Source organism: Marmota marmota, unplaced genomic scaffold, assembly GCF_001458135.2.
Source record: "Marmota marmota marmota unplaced genomic scaffold, marMar, whole genome shotgun sequence".
Lineage (NCBI taxonomy): Eukaryota > Metazoa > Chordata > Mammalia > Rodentia > Sciuridae > Marmota > Marmota marmota.
Genome location: NW_026000079.1, coordinates 5,317,900 through 5,343,508, shown reverse-complemented (window position 1 = coordinate 5,343,508; position 25,609 = coordinate 5,317,900). Strand labels below are relative to the sequence as shown.

The 25,609-nt window shown below is 42.1% G+C and overlaps 1 protein-coding gene across 1 annotated transcript in view; it reads right to left on the bottom strand.

The window, feature by feature from the left end:
- Nucleotides 1-9,266: 9,266 nt before the first annotated feature.
- The window catches only part of Them4 (thioesterase superfamily member 4), a 32,728-nt gene continuing 16,385 nt past the window's right edge, over nt 9,267-25,609 (bottom strand). The window contains exons 7-8 of the mRNA XM_015502665.2: nt 14,128-14,252; nt 9,267-9,669 (exon numbers count right to left, since the gene is read on the bottom strand). Coding sequence (XP_015358151.1) covers nt 9,620-9,669; nt 14,128-14,252 — 175 coding nt within the window. The 3' untranslated portion in view covers nt 9,267-9,619. The remainder of the gene's footprint in view (nt 9,670-14,127; nt 14,253-25,609) is intronic.

The following is a 25,609-nucleotide window of genomic DNA, read 5'->3' as shown; positions in this document are numbered from 1 at the left end:
CCCCATCCTCCTTGCTCAGCCTCCCAAGTAGCTGGGATTCCCGGCATGCACCTCTGTGCCCAGCTCTTGGGGAGCTTAGTTAGTTGGCCTGTTTTTGACGTAAGGGTCTGAGCCAGGTGGGCAGGAGTAGCTCTGCATAACAGAGGAGGTGGGCACTGGGAACAGGCCACCCTGACTCCACACCTCTCAGGAGTCTCCATGATGGAATGCAGGCCCAGTTGCCAGCTCTTCTTCCAGACTTTTATGTGAAACCTTGTAACCTTTAGATGTTGCAACTAATTTATAAAAAACATTGCAAGTCTCTGATTGGGTCTTGTCCTGTGGGCTGATGGTCATGCCACTTGCTACTGAATTCATTCCTGGGCCCTTTCCCTTCCAACACTCTCCTAAGGTACAGAATCTGCTGTTGTCTGTACCAGATCTCAGCTGACACTCCCAGATTAATTGTCTTTTCCTGGTTCCCTTTAGGAGGGACCTTCCCAAGACTCGTTTTACACCTGGATTCCCACAGTAGACAATTTGGAAAGGAAAATAGTTTTCATGTTTTGAAATGAATGAATGAATCAGTTGGCTTTAATTACCTCTGGGTTTTGCTCCATCTTGTTTCTGAGGTTTTTGGTCTTTGTTGTGGGTGGGAAGTGATAATGGGAAGCTTAGGGAAGGGCAGAAGCCCAACCTCAGACAGTCCAGCTGGCTGGAGACCAGTCAAGATCAGGGAAAAGATTGTTTTGACCACACGTGGGGCACAGGGTAGGAGCCAGAAGTGGTTCCTGAACCTCAATGTTCTGCCCATGGTCACCGTGGGTGGCAGGGCTGGGTCAAGAGGAACCCAGGGTTGTGGTAGAGGAAGCTTGTGCCTAGGGTGCTAGTGGGTGGCTGAGAAGCAGGTTCTGGCTCCAAGAGGCAGCAGCTGGTGTGGTTACAGGGCAGAGGAAGGGACTCTCAGCAGAGAACAGGCAGGGAACTGTGTAGGGACAGAGGGACCTAAGGCCCTTCCCCTGCACAGCTGAAACTGAATTCCCATCAGTGGAACGCCAAGAGGCAGAGAGGCAGCCCTCGAGGCTCAGAAAGCTGCGACGACAACTCCCACAGTGTGTGGGGGGGTGAGGAGAGCAGTTTTTCCATGGCTGAGTACTGAACACACAGCAGTGCCACTGGGTCTTGGTGCCCCTTCAGCAAAGAATGATGCTGTGGCTTCTTCTCTGGTGCAGTTCCTTGGTTCCAGGGCACCTGGCTTCTTCTGCAGCACCCTGCCAGTCTGAGCTGGCCTGACTCTTTGATGTGGGCTCTATTCCCTGCCCACCTTCAGCAATGGGGGCTCCAGAGTTACTGGAGGCACACACTTATGCACACACCATGCCCACCATATTCCACCATGCGACCAGCGCACTGGTTTCATTAAAGAGGTTCTTGGCATAAAGTCAGCTAGCGAGATCGAAATAAAACACACAGACTCAGTTACCTTTTTCTATGACCAGGTCCGAGACGGCTCCCCTCTCTGGCTCTCACCTTGAACCACCCGGTAGGGCAGCAAGGATTACTCAGGGCTAGCAGGAGAGAGAGAGAGCGAGCACGCCAGGGAGTAGCCTTTTATTGGGGAACAAGAAATTCAGGGGAGAATTCCATCCAATGAAGGTTGAGGGGGGCCGCACTCCAAGGTCAGGGTCAGTGATTGGCCCCAGGGGTCAGTGGTCAGTCACACCCCCACACGGACAGGCTCTCGCACCAGGAGAGGGCCGGGAAAGCTCCGACACAGTTTAGCCAGAGCGCCTCAGACCCAGACCAGGAGTTGCCCAGTCACGTGTGAGAATGGCTCCCCACAGCCATGCACCTGTCCTCATCATGTACCACTGAGACAGACTCACACATACACAGACATGGAACACACACTCAGAAATACACAATGCATGTGGCACATAAATAGGTATGCAGACGTGCATGCGTACACATATGTATCTACAATGCACACATAAGTGCATGCATGCAGTCTCAACCACAAATACATGCACATATACATATACATATAACATACGTGAAACAAATCAGTTTTTACATTTACATACCAGCATAAGCACACACATTTGCCGCAGTCTGGCTGGGCACAAATCACGAGCCACTGAAGCAGGAACAAACTTTATTTTTGAACTGCAGGAAAACACTTCACACAGCTCCCGGGGAATCCTCCCGAACGCCACCCGGCTTGTCCAGGAACCCCCAGCCGGAAATATCTCTCCCGGAAATCCCTCCTCCTGCACTTCCCCAACCAATGGGAACTCTCGGGGAATCCCCAGAAATCCCCACGAGAACTCCAAAGTAGTGCGAGAACTCAAAAGTTGCGGCAGAGGCGGATAGTAATGCCTCGCCTGTCAATCAATACTGTTGGCAAAATGCCAGGGGCCATACAGACTCGGCTGTGGCTCTCAGCACACATTCACATATATTAACACCTATAACTGGGCGCGGTAGTGCACACCTGTAATCCCAGCAGCTGGGGAGGCTGAGGCAGGAGGATTGCAAATTGAAAGCCAGCTTCAGCAACTTAGCAAGGCCCTGTCATAAATAAGTAAGTAAGTAAGTAAATAAATAAATAAAGCAGGTAGTGTTTCTCAGTGGTTAGGTGCCCCTGGGTTCAATCCCTGGTACAAAAACAAAACAAACCCTACACACTGACTCACATAATACCCCGGTACACACAGCCATACCTTCCAAGGAGGATTGTGCATAATTTACATGTGGGGGAAACCTGGGCTGAGTTTAGGGACAATTATCACACCACGCTCATCATAGCAACCATTGCAACATGTTCTTCATAGTTTCAAATTTTGTTTCTCTCACTCTCTCCTTTTATTTATTTACTTATTTTTGGTCTGATGGTGCTGGGAAGCCAACCCAGGATTTTGTGCATGCTAGGCAAACACTCTTATCACTGAACTACACCCCCAGCACTTGTCTTTTAAACTATGTCATCCTGCGAAGGGTCTCAATGAATAGCTTTTAGTTATTCTCAGTTTAAATTAGTAGATTTTGATCAGGAATGGGAGGAATATGGTGAAGGGGACAATCTTGAGTCTAAGTTCACAGAAGAGAAATCTCTCTGGATGTGTGATTTTGCTGGTTCCTCCTTCCTGAAGGGGCATGGCTGGGCCAGGCAGACTGGCCTATTCTTAGATGAAACCCACACAACTCCCAGACCGAATCTGGAGGTGTCTCCAGCAGGCTTTGGTCCAATTCCCTCATCATGAAGAGGAGGAAGCTCATTAAGGTTAAATGACTTGTCCACCTACACATCAGGCCTCACGGACCACAGTTCCAAAACACATCTCAATCTGCAATTCTGCCAGGCATCATCCCCACATAGATCCCCAGGCAGAGCCTCTCCTGTTGGGGTGTGTGCCTTCGATAGATCAGTGTCTGCGGGCACCCGGCTGAGGCTATGATCCACTAGGGCTGCTGCAGTGCACATCTTAGCGCCAGGCTTGGGGCTGGGAGTCCTGCCTCGCACTAGAACCCAGGGAGAGCTGAAAGAGCTGCCGGCCAAGTGAGCAAGTGCTGTCCTCAGCAGGCTGAGGAAGGGAACGTGGGCAGACCCAGGGTGACTCATGTCCATGACCATATTCCAGCAATTCCAAAGGTTCTGCCCCAGGGCTAGGATTGTGGCTCAGTGGTAGAGTGCCTACCTGGCATGTGCGAGACCCTGGGGTTCGATCCTCAGCACCACATAAAAATAAATAAATAAAGATATTGTGTCCAACTACAACTAAAAATATTAAAAGGAAAAAAAAAGTTTCTGCCCCGGAGATGATTAGAAAAACAAATAAGCCAGTCACAATGGGGACAATGGGGAGGGAGGGGGTGACCAAGGAGGCCCGTCTTTACACACACCGTGTAAAGACGGGGTTGTGGGAGTTAGGGGTGAAGTAGAGAGAAGCTGAGCAGAAAGGCGCGAACACGGTGTTCATTCTGCAGTGCTGCCCTGAATTCTTCAGAAAGCTGCTAAAGGGGAGGAGGTGGGCGACTTCAGGGAGACCTTTTTTTCCTCCATAGCCTAGATCTGAGCGGGGTGGATATTACTTCTGAGTTGCGTTCCCACTACTTATCACATTCATCTTTCCTTGCAGTGGTGGACTTATTATTTTTTTCTGAAGAGCAGTAAGGGAGTTCAGAGGGAATCAACAGCTCCTGTGCTGTGTCCTTACTCAGAACCTTTATTTCACTTGTATCCTGTAATTTATAACTAAAGACAATTAGCTACAGCTCTATGACACCCACCCTCAGTCCTTTACACTTTTATTTGTCTGACTGGTATTATTATTTTTGTACCAGGGATTGAAACCAGGGGCACTTAACTACTCACTCACATCCCTAGTGCTTTTAAAAGTATTTCATGGTCTCACTGAGTTGCTTAGGGCCTCACTAAGTTGCTGAGGCTGGCTTTGAACTTGCAATCCTTCTGCTTCCAGCCTCCCAAGTCGCTGTGTATGTGCATCTGTACCTGGCTATTATTATTTTTGAGACAGGGTCTTGCTGAGTTGTGCAGGCTGACCTCAAGTTAATGATCCTCCTGCCTCAGCCTCCCAAATAGCTGGGATTACAGGTGTGCCTATCATGCCTGGCTCTGTAACTGGTAGTATTTCAGAGGTGTTTTTTTCTGATCATAAAATGGACACTAATGATATACCACTATTAAAATTTACTTTATTATCAAAACTTTATCAATTTCTGAATTGGGTATCTTTTTTTATAAAACAATTTTTTTCAAAATTCAAGTTTGCAAACTCTGGCCATGAGTACAGTGATAAAGGAAATGTCCAGGCTAGGCACAGAGGTGTGCCCATGTGTAGTTCTAGCTACTCTGGAAGCTGAGGCATGAGTATCACTTGGGTCTAAGAGTTTGAGGCTAGCCTGGGCAACAGAGTGAAATCCTATTTCAAAATAAATGAATAAATGATAAATAAATTAAAGGAAACATTTGTTCTCCAAGATCTCTCTCTTCTTACTCCATTATACCATTTTATACCTTTTTTTCTTTTTTTTTGGTATCAGGAATTGAATCCAGAGGTGCTTAACCACTGAGCCACACACATCCTCAGCCCTTTATTTTTATTTTTTATGTTGAGACAGGATCTTGCTAAATTGTTTATGGCCTCACTAAGTTGCTGAAGCTGGCTTTGAACTTGCAATCCTCCTGCTTACAGGTGTGTGCCGCATGCCTGGCACCATTACACACTTTTGTGCCCAAGTGCATGATCACAGAGGGATAGTAAGTCTCAGAGTTGGAAACTTGAAACCTGGAGTTGGAAGGACCTGGATGCAAATCCCAGGTCTGCCTCAGCTTCCGCATCTGCAAAACGGCAATAATGAGCAGCTGCTTCACAGGTAGCTGGGTGACTTTGGGAAATTTACTTCAACCTCACACAGTTTAGTCACCTGTAAATTGAGGCTAATAGTACTTAAGAAGTAAAGGAGGTGACACAAATAATGTGCTTATACAACGCCTAACAAATTGTCATTGTAAGTAACAGTTATCATGTGTTTCACAGTCACTTGTACTGAAGTCGACTTGACGTGCTCAAGAACAGTGTTCTGGGGCTGGGGTTGTGGCTCAGCGGTAGAGTGCTCACCTCGTATGTGCAGGGCCCTGGGTTCGATCCTGAGCACCACATAGAAATAAATAAATGAAATAGAGGTATTGTGTCCAACTACAACTAAAAAATAAATATTAAAAAAAAAAAAACAGACCAATTCTTCTTTGCTTCACTCACAGCCTCTGAATATAGCCCCTTCATAATCTTAACAATGCTTCTCCCCTGATGACTACTCATGACACTAACAGCTGGGTTGAGCAAAGGCTGTGCATTAACTCTACTTCATACTTACTCATAGAACGTTTTCTTTAAGCTGGGTGCAGTGGCGCACGCCAGTAATCCCAGCAGCTCGGGAGGCTGAGGCAGGAGATGCATGAGTTCAAAGCCAGCCTCGGCAATAGCCAGGTGCTCAGCAACTCAGTGAGACCCTGTCTCTAAATAGAACACAGAACAGGGCTGGGGTGGGGCTCGGTGGCGGAGTGCCCAAGTTCGATCCCTGGGACCCACCCCTGCCTAAACAAACATCTTTCGTGTCCACGTTGACATGCCTCAGCTTTTGTCCCTCTTCTCTCCCTTCCCCTCATCACTTGGCCAGATGGGCCTGTGCTGGATGGAGGCAGTGGATGCAGATGGGGGAGAGCTGTCACAGCTCAAGGCCTGGCATGTCTTCTAGGGAGCCCTGGGAGACCCTCATTTTCATTAGTGTTATCCATGATTTTGCATGGACCAGCGATGTGTGTTTGTAATCCCAGTTACTTGGGAGGCTGAGGCAGGAGGATTGCAAGTTGAGGCTGGCCTGGGCGATTTAGCAAGACCATGTCTCAAAATAAAAAGGGCTGAAGATAGAGCTCAGGCATCGAGCGCCCCTGGGTTTAATCTGAGTAACACAAACAAAACACTACAAAAACAAACAAACAAAAAAAAACATTCAGGGTTTGAATACCGACCTAACAGAAGGTACCCCTGGTTTGATATATAAGCTGCAAAGCCACCCCCCAAAGTGCTGAGGGCCCATTCAAGAACAGTGTTCTGGGGCCACATCCTCAGCCCCTTTTTTTTTTATTTTGAGACAGGATCTTGCTAAGTTGTTTAGGGCCAGTTCATGGCCCTGACCTCCCAAACTTCTTCTGACTCTTGCCCACGCTTTCTGCCCTCCCCCTCCCCCATGCCAGCTAGGTACTTCTGAAGATGTTTCAAATTTTTTGAATATTGAGATCTCTGTCCTTTTCCTTTTAGAAAGACCCTAGGATCCTGGTGCACATCATCCTCTTCTGGGTTGGTCAGCTTTGGGATGCTGTGACCAGAGTACCTGACATAAACAATTTGGAGAAAGTTTATTTTGGCTCCTGGTTTCAGAGATTTAGCTCATGGTGGGCTGACTGCATTGCTTTGGACCCAAAGTGAGGCAGCATTTCATAGCAAAAGAGCATGGCAGGGGGAAGCAGCAGAGGACGGAAAGGAGAGGGGCTGCAGGCCACGGGATCCTCCCAGGGCATGCCCCAGTCCCCACCTCCTCCAGCTATGCCCGCCCCTGCCCATAATTACCAGTCAGCCACTCAAACTAGACGGACTGATTAGGTTACAGCTCTCATAATCATGTCGCCTCCGAACACTCCTGCACAGGAGCTTTTGGGAACACCTCATATCCAAGCTGAAACACCCTCTCACCTCTGTACTTCCTCTCTAGGCTCACATACCATAGTTAAGGGTCCGTGTGTGAAGAACCAAAAAAGAGCGACTTGGCTGTCTATGCCTGTTCTTCTGCCTGCCTGGCACGATTTCACTAGTGGAGTCAGAAATGGGAATAAGTCAACTAGAAATGGTAAAATCTCTTGGAAAATGTTTTGAAGTATTTATTCATGAGGGATTTTTCTGTTGATTATGATGATCTCGGTTGGTTTATAAGTTCCTTTATTTATTTTTTTGGCACCAGGGATTGAACCTAGCGGTGCTTAACCACTGAGCCACATCCCCAGCCCTTTTAAAAAAATTTTTAAATTTTGAAAAAGGGTCTCACTAAGTTGCTGAGGCTGGCCTTGAACTTGCAATCCTCCTGCCTCAGGCTCCTGAGCTACTGGGATTACATGTGTGTCATCGCGTCCAGATATAAGTTACTTGACTATAGCTATGCTTATAATATTTAAGCTCCAAACATATAACACATTTTTATGTACTTCATGGATTTAAAAGTATGCTGACCTGGCTCCAAATCCATGTGGGTAGAAGAAAACAATAGTGACAATAACATTAAACACATATAGCATTTACCCGGCAACTTTTGCTCTGGTTCAGATTTGAGTGTATCCCCAAAAGCTGGCCTCTGGGTGCCCAGTGTGGCGTGTGAGGGGAGTGGAAACTTTAAGGGAGAGGGGTAGTGGGAGATAATTAGGTCACTGGGGGCACTGCCTTTGGAAGGGATTGATGCTGGTCTCTTGCAGTGAATTGGTTCCCTTGAGAGTGGGTTGTTTTAGACTGGCCCCCGTCTGCCCTCTCTGGCTTCCCGTATGGCCAAGTGTACAATTCATTGGCTTGATAAATTTTAAAGTTGTTAAAAAAAATATGTAATATATGTAGTTAAAATTTTATATGTATATATAAAACTTCAGATTTGTATACATATAGAACTTTAAATTAACCACTTTAATCACCTCTAAGCATTAAGCTCTCCGGGAATTTCCGGGAAGAAGGAGCTCCTGCTTCACCTCTGAGCTGCCCCACTCACATCTGCTAGGCTTTTGCTGCAGCTGGGGGGCTGCAGGTGGGCACTAGAGACAGCTTCCAGGACTGTGGACTTCCTCTGGTGTGGCCATCCCAGGACTCCAGGTGATCTTCTGGCTGTGGAAGAATGACCAGTAGGGTACCACCAGGATATTCCTAAGTTACTAGACTGAGCCATAGGAAACTGTCAGTATTTGACCATCTGACCACGTCTAAAAATGATAATTCCATGTGGTTCAGCCTAAACTTTCAATATGTGGAAACAAAGGCAAGAAACAAGCCCAAAGAACTTACTGCCTGCAACAGGAAGCAGACTGTGTTTTCCAGAGTCTTAACCTCACAGTTCATTTTTAGTCTTGTCTGAGGCTCTTTTAGGGGTTGAATTGTCTCTCCTCCTACGAAAGGAATGTTTAAGTCCTAATTTTCAGAATTTTATAATGTGACCTTATTTGAAAATAGGATCTTTACCCAGGTAATAAAGTTTAAAATGAGGTCACTCAGGTGGGCTTTACCAATATGACTGGAGTCCTTATAAAGAGGGGAAATTTGGACACAGATCTGCACAGAGGAATGGGATGTGAAGACACAGGGGACTAACTGTAAGGTTAGCAGAAGTTAGGAGAGGCAGGAAGGAGCCGCTTCCCTAGCCCTTCAGAGGAGCACTGTCTTCTCAATACCTGAATCTTGGCCTTTGAGCCGTCCAGTTTGTAGCATTTTGTTATTGTCCCAGGGAACTAATACAGGCTTCTTCCAGGGATGACACAACAGCACAGCCTATGTTAAAAATGGTACAGTGGTTTAACCTCCAGAACCCCAGACCACAGATTTGGGGAATCCATTCCTATAGGAACGGTTGTATTTCCTACTCTGGCCAAAAAGGTTTGTTTGTTCAGATACAATAAAGTTAGCTTTGCAAGTTCCACATGTGCACACCCCACACAAACCCACACATTTACTCCTTCATTTGGCTGCAGTATTCTGAAGTTTATAGCCATGGTTTCAATACAATTTTTTTCTCCCAGTCTCCAGCAGGCAGATGTCACGCTTGTGCAACTTTAATGAGCCTGTTCAGATTTAGGAGAACCACATTTATCCTCAGGAATGCAAAGAATCGCTGATATCCTCACAGGGAGTGTTCTTTGTTCAAAAGTTGAGATGGTGGAGAGTTTTGGGAGTCACACTTTGAAGGCTGTTCCAAAAGGTCAGTGTCAGCAGGCTTCCTTTGTGGGGGATTCAGCACGGGTGACGGAGCAGGAGTGGGGACAACGGCTTCTGGAGGAGGGAGGCCCTCGTGCAGAAAGGTGTGGAATCCATCATCAGCTCTTTTTCCTTAAACTTTTATCAGGATCCAGCTTTATAAATAAGGCTAAACCAACAAAACAGCAGAAACAGTCGTAAGTCAACTGACTTCAGTTTGATGAGCCTACCTCTAAACAGAAAGGCGCACAGGAGGGAGGCGGTCTGATTCCTATCTGTCCCTTCCGTCTGTTGGCCCATTCTCACTTCTCAGCCAGGCTCAGAATCAACCTCTGACTGCCACAATACTATATGAGCTCCCCTGGATAGCCAGGTCCTCTGCTTCTTGGCTATTTCATGGTTCATTACCACTTCCATTAGAGATAGCCAGGGAAATGAAAAGAAGTAAAATTACTACTGAGCCATCTGGTACCTTTATGATATGGAAAGGTTTAGCAAGACAGGAATTACAAGCTATAGCCTGGAACGGAGTTATAAATTGACTGAGGATTCAAATTATTCACGATCTCCCTCCTGCTCCTTTCATCCATCATTCCTGCAAACAGCTGATACTTAGGGAGAAAATGAATTCGTGAAGATATAAAAAGCATCAGCCATCAAGGGAAAAATCTAATAAATGAGACTACATTAACATTAAAAACTCCTGTCTGTAAAAAGATATCTTAAAGAAAATAAAAAAAGCAAAACGACCTTACATACCAGAAGGAGGTATGAGCAACATATATATTCATCAAAAGTATTATCTAATATGAAATATATAGAGGACTCCTATAAATAGGAAAATGAAAAAATAGAAAAAGAAGCTCAGCAAACAAATTTACAGAATGGGAAACAAAAATGGTCAATAAACATGGGGAGACACTCAACCCTACTGGGTAATCAGGGAACTGCAAATCCAGGTCATGCTGAGAGGGAGGGAAGGGAGGGAAAGAGAAAGTGCTGGGGGTTGAAGTGGAGCCCTCTACAGCCCATGCAGGTATGATCACGTCAGGTGAACTCAACTATCATCTATGCCTATAATGCCGTATAGGAACATCTTAGAAAGATTATACTGAGATATAACCATTTAATTGGCAAAAATCAAGAAGTCTTACTTCTCCATCTGCTAGAGAGGATAGGGATCACAAGAATACATTGCTGGTGGGAGTCCAGTTTGATACAGTTTTAGAAAACAAGTTGGCATTCTTTTGTAAGGCTGAACATTTACACCCTACAAGCAGAGATTCTACTCCTAAGTATGTGTTTGCAGTAGCCCATTCAAATTGTTAAGAGGCCCACTGTGGCCTAGTCATATATGGAAAATTATTCAGCAGCAAAAATGAGGAACTTCATAGCCAACAATATGGATGAACCTCAGTGACATACAGCTCAGAGAAAAACAAAAGTCTCAGAAAAGCAGAAACATCACAATTTCTTCTACAAAGTTCAAAATCAAACAGTGAAACAGTACATTCCTCAGATATTCTTTTTTTTTTTTTTTTTTTTTTTAAATACCAGGGATTGGACCCAGGGGCTGCTAAACCACTGAGCATACCCCAAGTCCTGTTTAAAAAGTATTTTGTTTAGAGACAGGGTCTCGCTGAGTGGCTTAGAGCCTTGCTAAGTTGCTGAGGCTGGCTTTGAACTTGTGATCCTCCTGCGTCAGCCTCTAGACCTGCTGGTATCACAGGCATCCACCACGGTGACTGGCCTCCTTAGATATTCTTGATAAAAACTTTTAAAAGCACATAAACAAGTTCTTGGATACAATTTTTAAAAATAAAAACAAAACGGTACAAGAGAATAAAAAACTCAAAATTCTAGATCAGAGTTACGTTGAAGTAAGAGGAGGAGAAGGAAACAGAAATTAGGTAGGGACAAAATATTATTTAAGAGTCTGTTCCTGTTTTCTTTCTTTCTTTTTTTTTTTTTTTTTTGAGGTTGGGGAACCAAGGATTAAACTCAGGGGCACTCAACCGTTAAGCCACACCCCCAGCCCTATTTTTGGTTTTTTAGAGACAGGGTCTCATTGAGTTGCTTAGTGCCTTGCCTTTGCTGAGGCTGGCTTTGAACTGACAATCCCCCTGCCTCAGCCTCCCAAGCTGTTGGGATCATAGGCATGCACCACCGTGCCTGCCCAGCTTGTTCCTGTTTGATGGTCCCAGGGAGTTTCATTTATAATTAGGTCCCAGGGTGTTTCATTTTTTATTAAATTTAACACAGAAATTTATTAGGAAATGAATAAATAAAAGATGACCACTCACAAACCAGTGACAACTCCGTATACTAACTCATGGATTATGACTAATCTAAAGATGTATATTTGAGGTACACTAAAATAAAGGAAGAATAAAAACAAATGAAAACCAGTGGCTATCTAGCCTGTCCAAGTCTGATGCTAAGGAAGGTAAAGCTTCATCGGCCCTCACTTGCAAAAGGTCCTGGTTGAGCTAGGAGTTGTGCAGTGCTTTAAGGATGCCATCAGGAAACATTTCTCCATGAGATTTCTAACAAAATGCCTACAGATATCTCAGCAGGAAGGGTTCTGCACCTCTAAGATGAAAGTAATACTCTGGGATTTATTTATTTCTCCTTGTAAATAAAATTTCACTTTTATACCTAATTTTGAATTCTTTTTCCTTGAGTTGCATGAGCTTTGAACTTTGTAAAACATAGCTCCTCTTTTTGGTAATCCATGCACATAACTTCTTTCATAGAGCCAAAAATTAAAAAAAAAAAAAAAAAGATGCAATCCCAGCTGTTTGGAGACTGAGGCAGGAGGATAGCAAGTCTGAGGCCAGCCTAGGCCTCTTAGAGACCCTGTCTGAAAATAAAAAAAAGATCAGGGGATATAGCTCAGTGACAGAGTGCCTGCCTGGCATGCTTGAGGCCCTGGGTTCCAACCCCACTCCTGGGGGGAAAAAGGTACAAAAGGGCAGACAGAGGAATCTTCTTCCCAATCTACTGTCCCCTTCAAGTAAGAACAAGTCATGTGTTTAGCCTTGGTGAGATAGTCCTTGCAAATGCAGTATATGCATACTTCCCCTCCTTTCCATTTATTACTTCCTACTTTGAAAGAATTTCAAGATTACAGAAAAATTGTGAGAATAGTACAAACATGTATTCGCCCTCAAACCACTGGAGAGCAATCTGGCAAAATGTGTATAAAATGACAAATATATAAAGTTATTTGTTACAATATTATTTGCAGGAGCAAAAATTGGGAAAATACATGTCCAGGGCCTCCAGTCTCAAGTAACCACAAGATTCATCCTGTTCTCTTTTTCCATGCCTGGACTCCTCCTTGAGAGTAGGAACTGGCTCTCATACAGATGCCGCCTGCACTGCTCACGGGCTCGGACACCCACGCCACTCTCCAAGGGACACCTCCCTGAACTGCTCTGGTCTCTGAGGCACTCGTGCCCAACTCTACTTAAGGGTTCTTGGAATAAATCAATCAGGAAGGAAGGAAAGTATGAGGGAAAGTGAAAGAAAAGGGGAAGCAATGAGAAGAGCTTCTCTACTTTTTTTCTATATTAGTGATAAGATACTGTGTTTACTGTTTTTTATTTAATATATGATAGCTCCATATCAAAGAATTTCCCTACTATTATTATTTTTTGTGGTACTAGAGATTGAACCCAGGAGTGCTCTACCACTGAGCTACATTCCCAGTCCTTTTAATTTTGTATTTTGAGACCAAGCCTCACTAAGCTGCTGAAGATTGCTCTAAATTGCTGAGGTTGACAGCAATTGTGATCCTCCTGCCTCAGCCTCCTGAGTAGCTGGGATTACAGGTAGGTGCCCTAGAGTTTCCTTATTCTTACCACAGTGTTCCTCACAATATTTCTTATGGTACAGACTCAATATAGTTTAGGGATGAAACGTAGTTCTTCAACCAGTCCCCTGTTGAGGGATACCTAATGTTTTGCCAACTTTTTGCTATTTGCAAGTAATGTTGGAATGTAACAAATACTGGAACTAGAGGGCAGCCTAAGACATTATAATTTTGCTCACATGTTAGCATAGTTATGAGATAAAATACTGGAAGTGGGCCAAAGGGCATATAACTTTGTAATTTTGATGGATATTGGCAAATAGCCTCTTATCAGCAATGTATAAGAACACCTTCAAGCCAGGTGTGGTGGCTCATGCCTGTAATCCCAGTGCCTGGGAGGCTGAGGCAGGAGGATCACAAGTTCAAAGCCAGCCTCAGCAACTTAGAAAGGCTCTAAGCAACTCAGTGGGATCCTGTCTCTAAATAAAATATATATATTTAAAATATTTAGAGTTGTAGATGAGCACACAGTATCTTTTTTTTTTTTTAATGTGGTGCTGAGAGTTGAACCCAGTGCCTCACACATACGAGGCAAGGGCTTTACCACTGAGCTACAGCCCCAGCCCCTAAATAAAATATTTTTAAAAGGGTTGGGGATGTGGCTCAGTGGTTAAGCACTCCTAGGTTCAATCCCTAGTACCAAAAAACAAACCAAAAAAACAAAACAAAAACCCTTTAATTTGTTGTGTGAACGAGAGAATTAATCAAATCCAACAAAGCCAAAACAGAACCCGACCCCACCCTTCTTACCTGATGCCTCAGAGTGTAAGGTGTTCTCATCAACACTTCGAACGTTACAGGAAACAAACAGTTTCCTTCCTTCGACTCTATCAAGTTGGCTGTCTATCACAACAACAGAAGACAGGGGAATAGGTCTATCAAAGGGGAAAAAAAAAAAACAGGAGAAAACATCAGTTTTGTGAATGTTATGTAGCACTGAGAGACGATGAAGTGTGTGACAAGGGCGGGCGTTTAGAGACCTGCTGGGGGGCGAGCACTGACTGCCACCAGCCTCCTCTCAGGGCGCCCTGCTCTGGAGCCGATGCCCTTAGGTGTTCCCTGGTCACATCCCAGCCTGCCCTTCAGGGCTGGGTCCAAAAGGACAACCAGGGCTCCCGCTGTGGTGGCAGCGGCTGTCCCACCTGCAGACCCTGAGCAAAGTCTGAAGGAGGTCAAGATCTTTAGCGAAGTGAAAGAGGGCCGTGGAGTGCCTCGTCAGGCTGTGGGGTGGGCCTCGTCAGCTTTTCTCATGCCTCTGTCACAACCCAGATTTCTTGCCAATTCTCTTAGAGTAACTGTCACTAAAAAGACACTAATAAAGGGCTGGGCTGTGGCTCAGTGGTAGAGCACTCGCCTAGCACCTGCAAGGCCCTGGGTTCGATCCTCAGCACCTCATTAAAAAAATAATAAAATACAATAAAGGTATTGTGTCCAACTACAACTAAAAAAAAGACACTAATAACAAATTGCTGGTAACAAGTTACTGTTCCAAGCCAGGGCTCTTTAGTAGAACTTTCTGTAATGATACAAATGCTCCATTTCTGAGCTGTTCAATCCCATAGTCACACGTGGCTATTGAGCACTTGAAATATGGCTAGTATGAGTGAGAAATGGAATCTTTAAATTTATTTAATTTTAATTAATGTCTATTTAATTGTTTTCCTAATACTAGGGCTTGAACCCAAGGGTGCTCTACCACTAAGCTACATCTTCAATCCTTCTCATTTTTGATTTGAGACAGGGTCTTGCTAAGTTGCCCAGGCTAGCCTCGAACTCAGTCTCCTGAGTTGCCAGGATTACATGTGTACACAATCATGCCTGGCTATACTTAATTTAAAGAGCTGCATGTGAATAGTGGCTATAGTTACTACTGGAAATACATTACCCAGTGAAAAGTGTATCTCTTTCAAGGTGAAATTTCAGTTGGCAGAACATAAAACACAAGGTAGAGCATGGAGATGATTTATACTCACCACCCTGTGGATCAAGGAACTACTTCAGGCAGAAAGGAAATTTTCACTGTGCCCCTGCCCAGTATTCCCTCCTGTGACCTTTCGATACTTCCATTACCATTCACTTTCCTAACCTCTTGATGGAACCACCAGGCTTTGCTCTTTTATGGAACCAATTCAAGATTTACCGACACCCTGGGGCACTAGGTGTTCTTGCCTGTCCAGCATCTCTTTTCTATTAACATTAATCCCAGCATTTACCTGTGCCCTACCCCTTACCTCATTCTCTCTTTCACATACTCAAATACCCCTCTCAGTGGGGCCCCAGCTCTCCCTCATTCCCGCCCAAGGCAGGACTGGAGTGGACAGTGCTGCCCCCTACCTGCCATAGTGAATGGTCGTGGGGCTGACCGTAGGCTGAAACAGCCAATTCTGGGACTTGCCCTAGATTCCTTGGGGCTGGATACTTTTTCTGCTGGGGCTGCAAGGCTTACAAGGTAGAAGACTGGATGGTGGCCATGGTGCCACTACATAGGGGGAAGCTGCCTGAGGATGAAGCCGACCCAGAGGAAAGCACGACTGAGATTCCGGACTGCATCCCTGCACATCTGCACCCGCCATGCTTGACTCCCCGACCGCCTGAGCCAGCATATTCCACACACTCCCTTTTCCGTGTAAGAAGAGTTAGGAAGTCTCCCCCTTTGACAGAAAGTCCTTGACTAGCAGAGAGGCAAGAAAATCAGAAAATGTAAAACAATAGAGCAACTATGTTTGTAGAATATAATTTTCTAACTGTAAGTATGGTACAGGTTTATTTGGTTGGCACAGAAAACAGGCTTTATATAATTTTCCTTAATCCAGTTTTGCAAGACAACTTCATAAGATTTGTATGAGAAACAGAAAAGTGATAATAAAGATGAAATCAAAATTTAAAAATAAAAGAGAAAAAAATATCAGAAAGGCTTAAGATGAAGGATGACTGTGGCCAAAAAGGACAAAACTACAGATTTAGCTCAGATGAATATTATGTCAATATATGTCAAAATGGTTAAAAACTTCGATGAAATGGAAAAGAATTTAAAATATGTTATTAAAATCAACAGTAAATATCCGGCATATATTCACTAACCCCAAACTCTGTGGCACTTCAGGAGGCACACAGCCTCAGGCGAGCTCAGAGAGTGGAGTCATGCTGCCTTATGAGGATGAATGCCTACCCTTAAGTGGTGACCTCATCACGCAGAAAGATTCTATCCTTTGTGCCCACTTGGACAGCTGAAAACGTGTCTGATGAGTCTTATTTCAGGAACCAAGGACTGCAGAAAATACTAGCCTCTACATTATGCATGAAGCCTACTTGAAATCTTGCCTTTTATAAAGGAATAAATAGTGTGAATACGTTGAACTACACATTTTTAAAACTGGATTGACATTAAGTATAAGGTTATGATAACATAAAAATCAACAATAAGAGATTAGAAAGACTGAATAGTTGAATAGGGAAGATGGTGAGGCCTGAAGAGGATAGAGGAGCCACACTGGGGGAGGAGCCAGGAGAACCACACAGGACTATTACGTAAACAAAAAAGCCTAATAGTTTAATGTAATAAAATGTGGGGATGTTATAGTCACTGTGTAACCCTAATTTACTACAGATTTTAAAAATATTTTCTTACTTTGGACTTCTTTATTGTGGCCAGAGAAACTGTTCTGTAAAATTCTGATTTTTTAAAATTAATATTGAGATTTGATTTATGAACCAATCCATGACCAACTGTTCAAATGTGTGCTGGGGAAGAAAGTGTGTTTTTTCTAATTGACGGATATAGGATTCTACATCTGTCTAATAAAATATCCTTGGTATCTTCAGATGTGGATCCTTCCCCCAAGTAGCCTACCTCTGTGCCTGGTTTCTCATAGTGTTCAAATCTTGTTTTCTTTTTGGTGCTGTGAGTTGAACCCAGGGATGCTCTGCCAGTTCTTTTTATATAGAGAGAGGGTCTCACTAAGTTGCTTAGGTCTCTCTAAATTGCTGAGACTGGCCTTGAACTTATGATTCTCCTCCCTCAGCCTCCTGAATTGCTGGGATTACAGGCATTTGCCACGGTGCCTGGCAAAGCATTTTTTCTGATATTTTTGTCTGTTTGACCTACTAATAATTGGGAAGGGCATGTTGGGAGCTCCCACTATGAATGTGGAATAGTCAATTTGTCTCTATCAATTTCGCTTTATGTTTTAAGTTATTTTCTTAGGTATATTCTGATTTAGAATTGTTACTGTTCTCTATAAAGTTAAAGCCATTATAATTTTGAAGTAGCTTTCTATATCACTAATATTACTTCAAAAAAAAAGTTTTATTATTGCCTAAGCATCAAACCAGAATGTGATGTGCATAACAATCAATCTGCTAAAAAAAAAAAAAGAAAAAAGGTAAAGTCAGAGAGAAATCTCATCCTTTCACATAAGTAAGCAGACAACTTATTACAATCATTTTTAAAAACTGGTGCCCAATTCATATGCCATCATCAGCATGCACAAAATTTGATCAAACTCATTCCCTACTACTTCTCTCCTTTCCCTTCCTTCTTCTCTCTCCTGATCTGCTTGCTCTACTGTACAGATCTCCCCTCTATTATTTTCCTGTTATTTTAATTAGTATAATTTTATACATACATTTGTGTGTGCATAATACACAAATATATATACAAATACCCACACATATATGAGACCGAACCTAATATTACTTTCTTGGCAATTTATTATTTTTCTTGTTACATTAGCTTTCTTCTGGCTTTTTCATAGCGTACTTTCCTTCCTTTTGAACTTTTTGTGTCATGTTTTAAATATGTCTCACATATACAGCTTCTAGTTTTTATTTTCAAATTAAATTTTATAATGTCTCTGAAATGATGATTTGGTTCACTTATATACAATGTAATTATTGCCCTTTTTATTGAGACAGGCCCTTGCTAAGTTGCTGAGGCTGGCCTTGAATTTGTGATGCTCCTGCCTCAGCCTCCTGAGTCACTGGGATTAGAGATGTTTGCCACCACACCCAGCACTTGTCTTTCTTTTTGACTCATCTTTTTTTTTTTCCACTTGCTGTTTAAAAAATTGAGTTTTTCCTAATTTGATTAGTACTCTTTTACTATTTTGGTTACTGGTTTATATTCATTTTCTTTTATTTTAATCATGCTCCCCAGTGAAATATACCAGGATGTTTGAGTATCAACTCTGTTCACGCCTTTCCAAGCTACTTGCTGCTGTGGTCCAGTGTTTGAGACACCCCTTTGTTAGAGCCTAGAATGTAGACAGAGTCAGTGATTATGACAGACTGTTTACCAGTTTGTCTGCCCTCTGTTCCTTCTCCCATCCTGCTGCCTGTTGGGATTGCTCCCCTCCTCCTGCAGCGCATCCTTCAGAAGTTCCCCGGGTGTGGTCCTATTGCTCTGTAAACTTTCTCCATTTTTGCTGACAGCATTATTTTAGGTTGATGTGTTTCTTTCAGCACTTTCAAGATATTTTGCCTTCTGCTATTGCTAGTGGGAGATTTATTGCTAGGATACTGGTGCACTCTGGCTAAGAAGCAAGATGGCTCTGCTGAGGGTGCTGTTTTTATTTTTATTTATTTATTTATTTTTGTGGTGCTGGGGATTGAACCCAGGGTCTCGTGATGCTAGCATCCTGGTCTTTTGTCTCTGACTGCTTTTACAATATCTTCAGTATTTTGCAATTTTCTATAATATCTCTACTTATAATTTTAATTTATCTTGCTTGTAATTTGTTGTTTTATTTGTGTATTCATGATCTTCTTTAGCTCCAGAATATGCTCACCCATTATATCTTCAAATACTAAAGACAGCTTCTATTCTACTCTATTCTATGCTCCTCGAACCCTGATTAGAGGATGTTAGAACTCTGCATTTGTCCTCTACAGCTTTAGCTCTTTTTTTATATTTTCAATCTTCTTTTTCTCTGTGCTGGTACTTTCTTTCTTTTCTCTTTCCTTCCCATGTCCTTTCCTTCCTTCCTCTCTCTCTTTTTCTTTTGCTAAGATAGGTCTGAAAATAATGTAAAAGTTCCATTTAACAAATTAAGTCACAACTCTAATTACATTAATTGTGATCCTCATAACACCTCTCTAAGAATAAAGTATTATTATCTCGTTTATGAAGGAGAAAACAAGCCCAGAGAGGACAGGTAATTTGCCAATGCTACATGTGAGTCATGTGGGACTCAAATCCACGGCAATCTGAAAGTTCTGCTTCCCATTTTGCACTAGATCTTGTCCTATTGGCCACATGACTTAGCTGGGGTGGGCACATTGATGTACTTGTGAGATGTATTTCAAAAATCACACTGAAATGATGGAGTTGGGGACCAATTTTGTGTTTACCACTACCACTGAGCAAATGGATCTGCTGGATGAACTCTTGAATAAATCTCAATAGGAGGAGGAAATATCTTCCAAGCAGAAATATATGTACTAAAATATATATTAAAATGCAAGTGTGTGTATGTATGTGTGTGTGTGTGTGTTTGGTAATAGGAATTTAACCCAGGGATGTTCTAACACTGAGATATATCCCAAATCCTTTTTATTTTTTATTTTGAGGCTAGGTCTTGCTAAGTTGCCTGTGCTGGCCTCAAACTTGCAATTCTCCAACCTCAGCCTCCTAAATTGCTGGGATTGCAGGTGTGTGCTACTGTGCCCAGAGAAGTGATTTGAGATTCATGGGGCTGTAAGATAATAAAAATCACAAGAATTATAAAGTATCTAACTGAATTATTAGTGAAAAACATGTGACAGGATTTAATATGCATTTTAGAACAAACCTCCAGAATGTGCAGCCAAGTGCCACAAGACTATTGGAGTAATAGAAGTTTTTGAAAAATGAAAACAGGATGGAAAGCAACCTAAATCATGAAATGCAAGCAGAAGCTTAGGGAATGCCCCATTTTTCTTTTTCTCTTTAAATTTGGTGACTGTAGTTTTAAAAACTTTTCTTTATGTACTTGTAGAGACTAACTAATATTTAAGAGACTGATTCTGTGTTTTCCATCCCCAAGAACTGCACATTTACTTCTCTCCACTTCATCCCATTCAGGTAGCAGTGAAACCTTTCTATACGGACTGCCCACAGGCTGGGGGCAGTCATAACAGGCAGACAGAAAGGCCACTCTACAGCTTTTGAGTTTCTAAACAGATATGCAGAAAAGGTTCTGGGCTTCACTAGCATAGCTTTATTAGGGTTATTTCTTCAGTTCTATATTTCTGTTTTCTGTTCACTTTGGGGCATGTCTAAATTGCCCTTTAGCCTATTTATGATGTGTTTTTGTGTTCAAACACTTTCATTTCTACAAGTTCTATTTGGTTCCAGGGCAAATCTGGCCTAATCATTTTTATAGTTTCTTGTTGCTTTCTCTTTTTGTGACTGTCTTTTATTTCTTTAAACATATCATATTTCATTTCCTTATATTCTGTGTACTTGATTATCATATATTTTACATCTCTGAGGAATCTGTTTCTGCTGATATTTACTCTTAGTAGTTTATTTACTTAAGTATTTGGTGTAAGAGCCACTTTTTTTTGGTACTAGGGAGTGAGCCCAAGGGGACTTTATCAGTGAGTGAGCTATACCCCCAGCTCATTTTATTTATTTTTTTATTTTGAGACAGGGTCTTATTAAGCTGCTGAGGTTGGCCTTGGACTTGTGATCCTCCCGCCTCAGCCCTCCTGAATAACTGGGATTACAGGCATGTGACACCATGCTCAGCCTTAGGATCTACTTATTTTGAAGGTAGAACGTTCTTCAGCCTTTCCTGTCTGCCATGTTGCAGGAAGAAGTCCAATTCAGAGACCCCCACCTGATACATGAATGTGTTACAGGCACACTGAGATATTGAACCTTTTATCTGGTTACTTGCCACTAGTTATGAATTACTTTGTCTATCTTAATATGGTAAGGATAAGGAGATAAGAGGACTAGAAATCACTGAGATGGTTAAGGAGCAACGTTGCTTCTTTGAAACAAGAAGATGGGTTTAGGCATCTGATGCTCAACACTGTAAATTATCTTCAATTTAATTTCAATCATCCCCAAAGTGAAAAAAAGTAAGTCCAGGTTGTTACTTCTAATATCCTGAATGAATATCATCTGACCAGGTTAAGTTTGTTATTTTAAAATTATTATCATTACTGTTATTACTATGAATTTAAACAACCTTACACAAAAGGATATGGCCGGATAACTACTAAGTTCCAGACTACTTCTATCATTCAATGCTTAATTCTGGTCTTGAATCATCACTTCACAGAAAAGAATGGAGGCTGTGCAAAGAGTATCAAGACTTGGAGCCTAAGATGTAAGTCCCAATCCTGGCTGCCGTCTTGCCAGCCAGGTGATTCCAGGTGAATCTTGTTTTCTCTATGTTGTGTAACTATGGGGAACAGGAGAGGAGCCAACACGACTGATTCGTGTGGATGGTTTTTTGGTTAGGAAAGGACTAAGCAGAGAGTCTGCAGGCAGCATGTGCTCAAGAGGCAAATCCTTTTCCTCTTTTTCTTATTTTGAAACAGGGTCTCACTATGTTGCCCAGGCTGGCCTGAATTTGCCATCCTTCTGCCTCAGCCTCCTGAGTTGCTGAGATTACAGGCAGGCACTACCTCACCTGATAACAAATGTCTTCTGAGCTAAACTGCAATCCCAATACTTTATTGTGACTTGCTTTCAAGTGAACCTTTTAAGAATTTTGATAGAGAACATTGTATTTCATTCTTCAACTTTTTTGAACATGGAATATATTTTTTAAAACATAGGATGTGAGAAATTACTAAAATTTAATTTTAATTTTAATATATTATTTACCATGATAATAGAGCCCTGAAAAACTAGGCAGAGCAATTAGGCAAGAAAAAGAAATAAAAGATATCCAAGTTGGAAAGGAAAGAGTGAAATTATCTTTGTTTGCAGATGACATGATCTTATGATATGTGTAGAAAAGCCCTGAAGATTTCATATAAGCCAGGTGCAGTGGTACATGCCTAGAATCCCGGCAGGAGGCTGAGGCAGGAGGACTGCAAATTCAAAACTAGCCTCAGCAACTTAGAGAGGCCTTAAGCAACTCAGCAATACTCTGTCTCAGAATAAAAATTTAAAAAGGCTGGGGATGTAGCTCAGTGGTTAAATGCTCCTGAGTTCAATCCCCAGTATATATATTAAAAAACCTACATAAAAATGGTTAGAATAAATGGATTCAGTAAAGTGGCAGGATACAAAAAAATCAACATACAAACCATCAGTTGTGTTTTTATAAACCAAAATTACTATCTGAAAATAAAACTGAGAAAACTATTTATATTAGCACCAAAAGAATAAATTCCTAAAAATAAAATTAAGAGGCAAAACCTTGTACCCTGAAAACTATGAAGCATTGATGATAAAAATTAAATATGATACAATGGCATTTTTTACAGAAATAGAGAAGGCAATTCTATAATTCATATGGAATCATAAAAAACTCCAAATAGTTGAAACAATCTTAAAAAGAAGTAAGCTAGAGGCATTACACTTTTTTTTCTTTGTACTGGGGATTGAACCCAGGGGAACTTTACTACTAAGCCATATCCCCAGTCCATTTTATTTTGAGACAGGGTCTAACTAAGCTGTTGAGGCTAGCCTCAAACTTGCAATCCTCCTGCCCCCCGAATTGCTGGGATTAGAGGCATGCACCACGGCACTCAGCAGCAATGCGCTTCTGATTTCAAAATACATTTCAAAGATACAGTAATTAAAACAGCACCTTACTGACATGAAGATAGACATGAACCAATGAAACAAAACGAAGATCCTGGAAATAAATGCCTGACTATACAATTTAACCTTGACTAGGGTGCCAATAATACACAATGGGCAAAAGATGCCTCTTTGAACAAATGGAAAACTAGGTATTCACATGTAAAAGAGTGAAAGTGTAACCTTATCTTATGCCATACAAATAAATCAACTTGAAATGGGTTAAGATTTAAATTTAAGGCCTGAAATTATAAAACTCCTAGAAGAAACAGAGGGGTAAAGTCTTTACAATATTGGTCTTGGCAATGACTTCAAGGATATGATATCAAAAAGCACAGGCAACAAAGCTGGGCGAGGTGGCGCGCGCCTGTAATCCCTGCAGCTGGGGAGGCTGAGACAGGAGGATTGTGAGTTCAAAGCCAGCCTCAGCAAAAGTGGGGCACTAAGCAACTCGGTGAGACCCTGTCTCTAAAATAAAATATAAAATAGGGCTGGGGATGTGGCTCAGTGGCCAAGTGCCCCTGAGTTCAATCCCTGGTACCCCCTCACCCCCTGAAAAAAAAAGCACAGCAACAAAAGCAAAAATAGAAAGCTGGACTACATTAAATAATCCAATTTTTAAAATACGCTAAAGACTTAAAAGAGACATTTCTCCCAAAGACGACATACACATGGCCAACAATATATGAAAAGATGCTTAATGTTGCTAATCATCAGGGAAATAAATGCAATCAAAACTACAATAAAATAACACCTCACACTTGTTAGGATGGCTATTATCAAAAAGGCAAAAAGTGAAAAACCAAAATAAGACAGGGCTGAGGTAAAGCAGTGAAATATGTCAGAAAATATGCCATATACATATAATGATACCACGTGAGAGGCCCTGAGTCCCACCCTTAGCACCCACCATCTCACACACACAAACAGTAAGTGTTGGTGAGAAGGTGGAGACCAATATCATTGGTAAGACCGTGAAATGTTACAGCCATTATAAAAATCAGTATAGGTTCCTATAAAAATTAGAAATAGAGGGCCAGGGCTGTAGCTCAGTGGTAGAGTGCCTGCCTAGCAGGTGTGAGGCACTGGGTTCGATCCTTAGCACCACATAAATACAAATAAATAAAGATATTGTGTCCATCTACAACTAAAAAATATATTTTTTTAAGAGAATTTTAATATTTTTTTTTAGTTTTCCACTGACACAACATCTTTGTTTGTATGTGCTGCTGAGGATCGAACCTGGGCCGGGCGTGCTACCGCTTGAGCCACATCCCCAGCCCTAAAAAAATATTTTTTAAAAATTAGACATACAACTACCATATGATCCAGCATCCCATTTCTGGTATTTACACAAAACAACTGAAATCCAGATCTTGACAAGGTATTTGCACCCCAACCCAATGTTCACTATAGCACTATTCACAACAGCCAAGATGTGGAAACAACCACAATGTCTATTCACAGATGAATAAAGAAAATATGTCATATACCTATAATGATATGTTATTTGGCCTTAAAGAAGGAAATCCTACAATATAAGACATCCTTGATGAACCTTGAAGACATTATGCTAAGTGAAATAACCCAGTCACAGAAGGACAAAATGCTGCAATAGTTCATCTAAAATTGCCAGACTCAGGGTTGGGCTGTGGTTGTCAGTGGTGGAGCATGTGCTTAGCATCTGAGAGGCTCTGGTTCAATCCCCAGCACACTCTCCCCTAAAAAAAAGTCAAACTCATAGAATCAAAGACTAGAATTGTGGATACCAAGGGCTGGGTTTCCTGGGGAGAAATGCAAAATTGCTAATCAACAAGCACAAAGTTTCCATTATGCAAGATGAATAAGTTCTAGAGGTCTGCTAAACAACACTGAACCTACTGTTAACAATATTGTGTTGTGCACTTAAAAATTTGTTAAGAGGGCAGATCTCATATTAAGTGTTTTTACCACAGTAAAATAAAGTTAAATTTAAAAAGGGAAGATGTTTCTTCTCCTCTTCTTCAATCCTGCTGTCCAGGACACGTGATGGCTCTTGCTGCTATTCTGGACCATAAAGTTAGATGGAAGGGGCTTGCATCACTGGACACTACAGAGCTGCCACACCAACTCAGGATGCCGTTTTCTAGACTTATTTTGCATAATAATTTTCAATCTTATTTAAGTAATTTTAATTTTTAAAAAATATTTATTTTTTAGTTGCACCTGGACACAACACCTTTATTTTATTTATTTTTATGTGGTGCTGAGGATCGAACCCAGGGCCTCACATATGCTAGGTGAACGCTCTACCGCTGAGCCACAACCCCAGCCCCTAATTAATTTTAATTTGAAGTTACTATTATTGGCAGCTGGGGAGAAAGAAGTTGAAATAGCTGGCCCGTGATTCTGTGTGTGTGTGTGTGTGTGAGAGAGAGAGAGAGAGAGAAAGAGAAAGAGAGAGAGAGAGAGAGAGAGAGAGAGAGAGAGAGAGAGAGAGAGAGA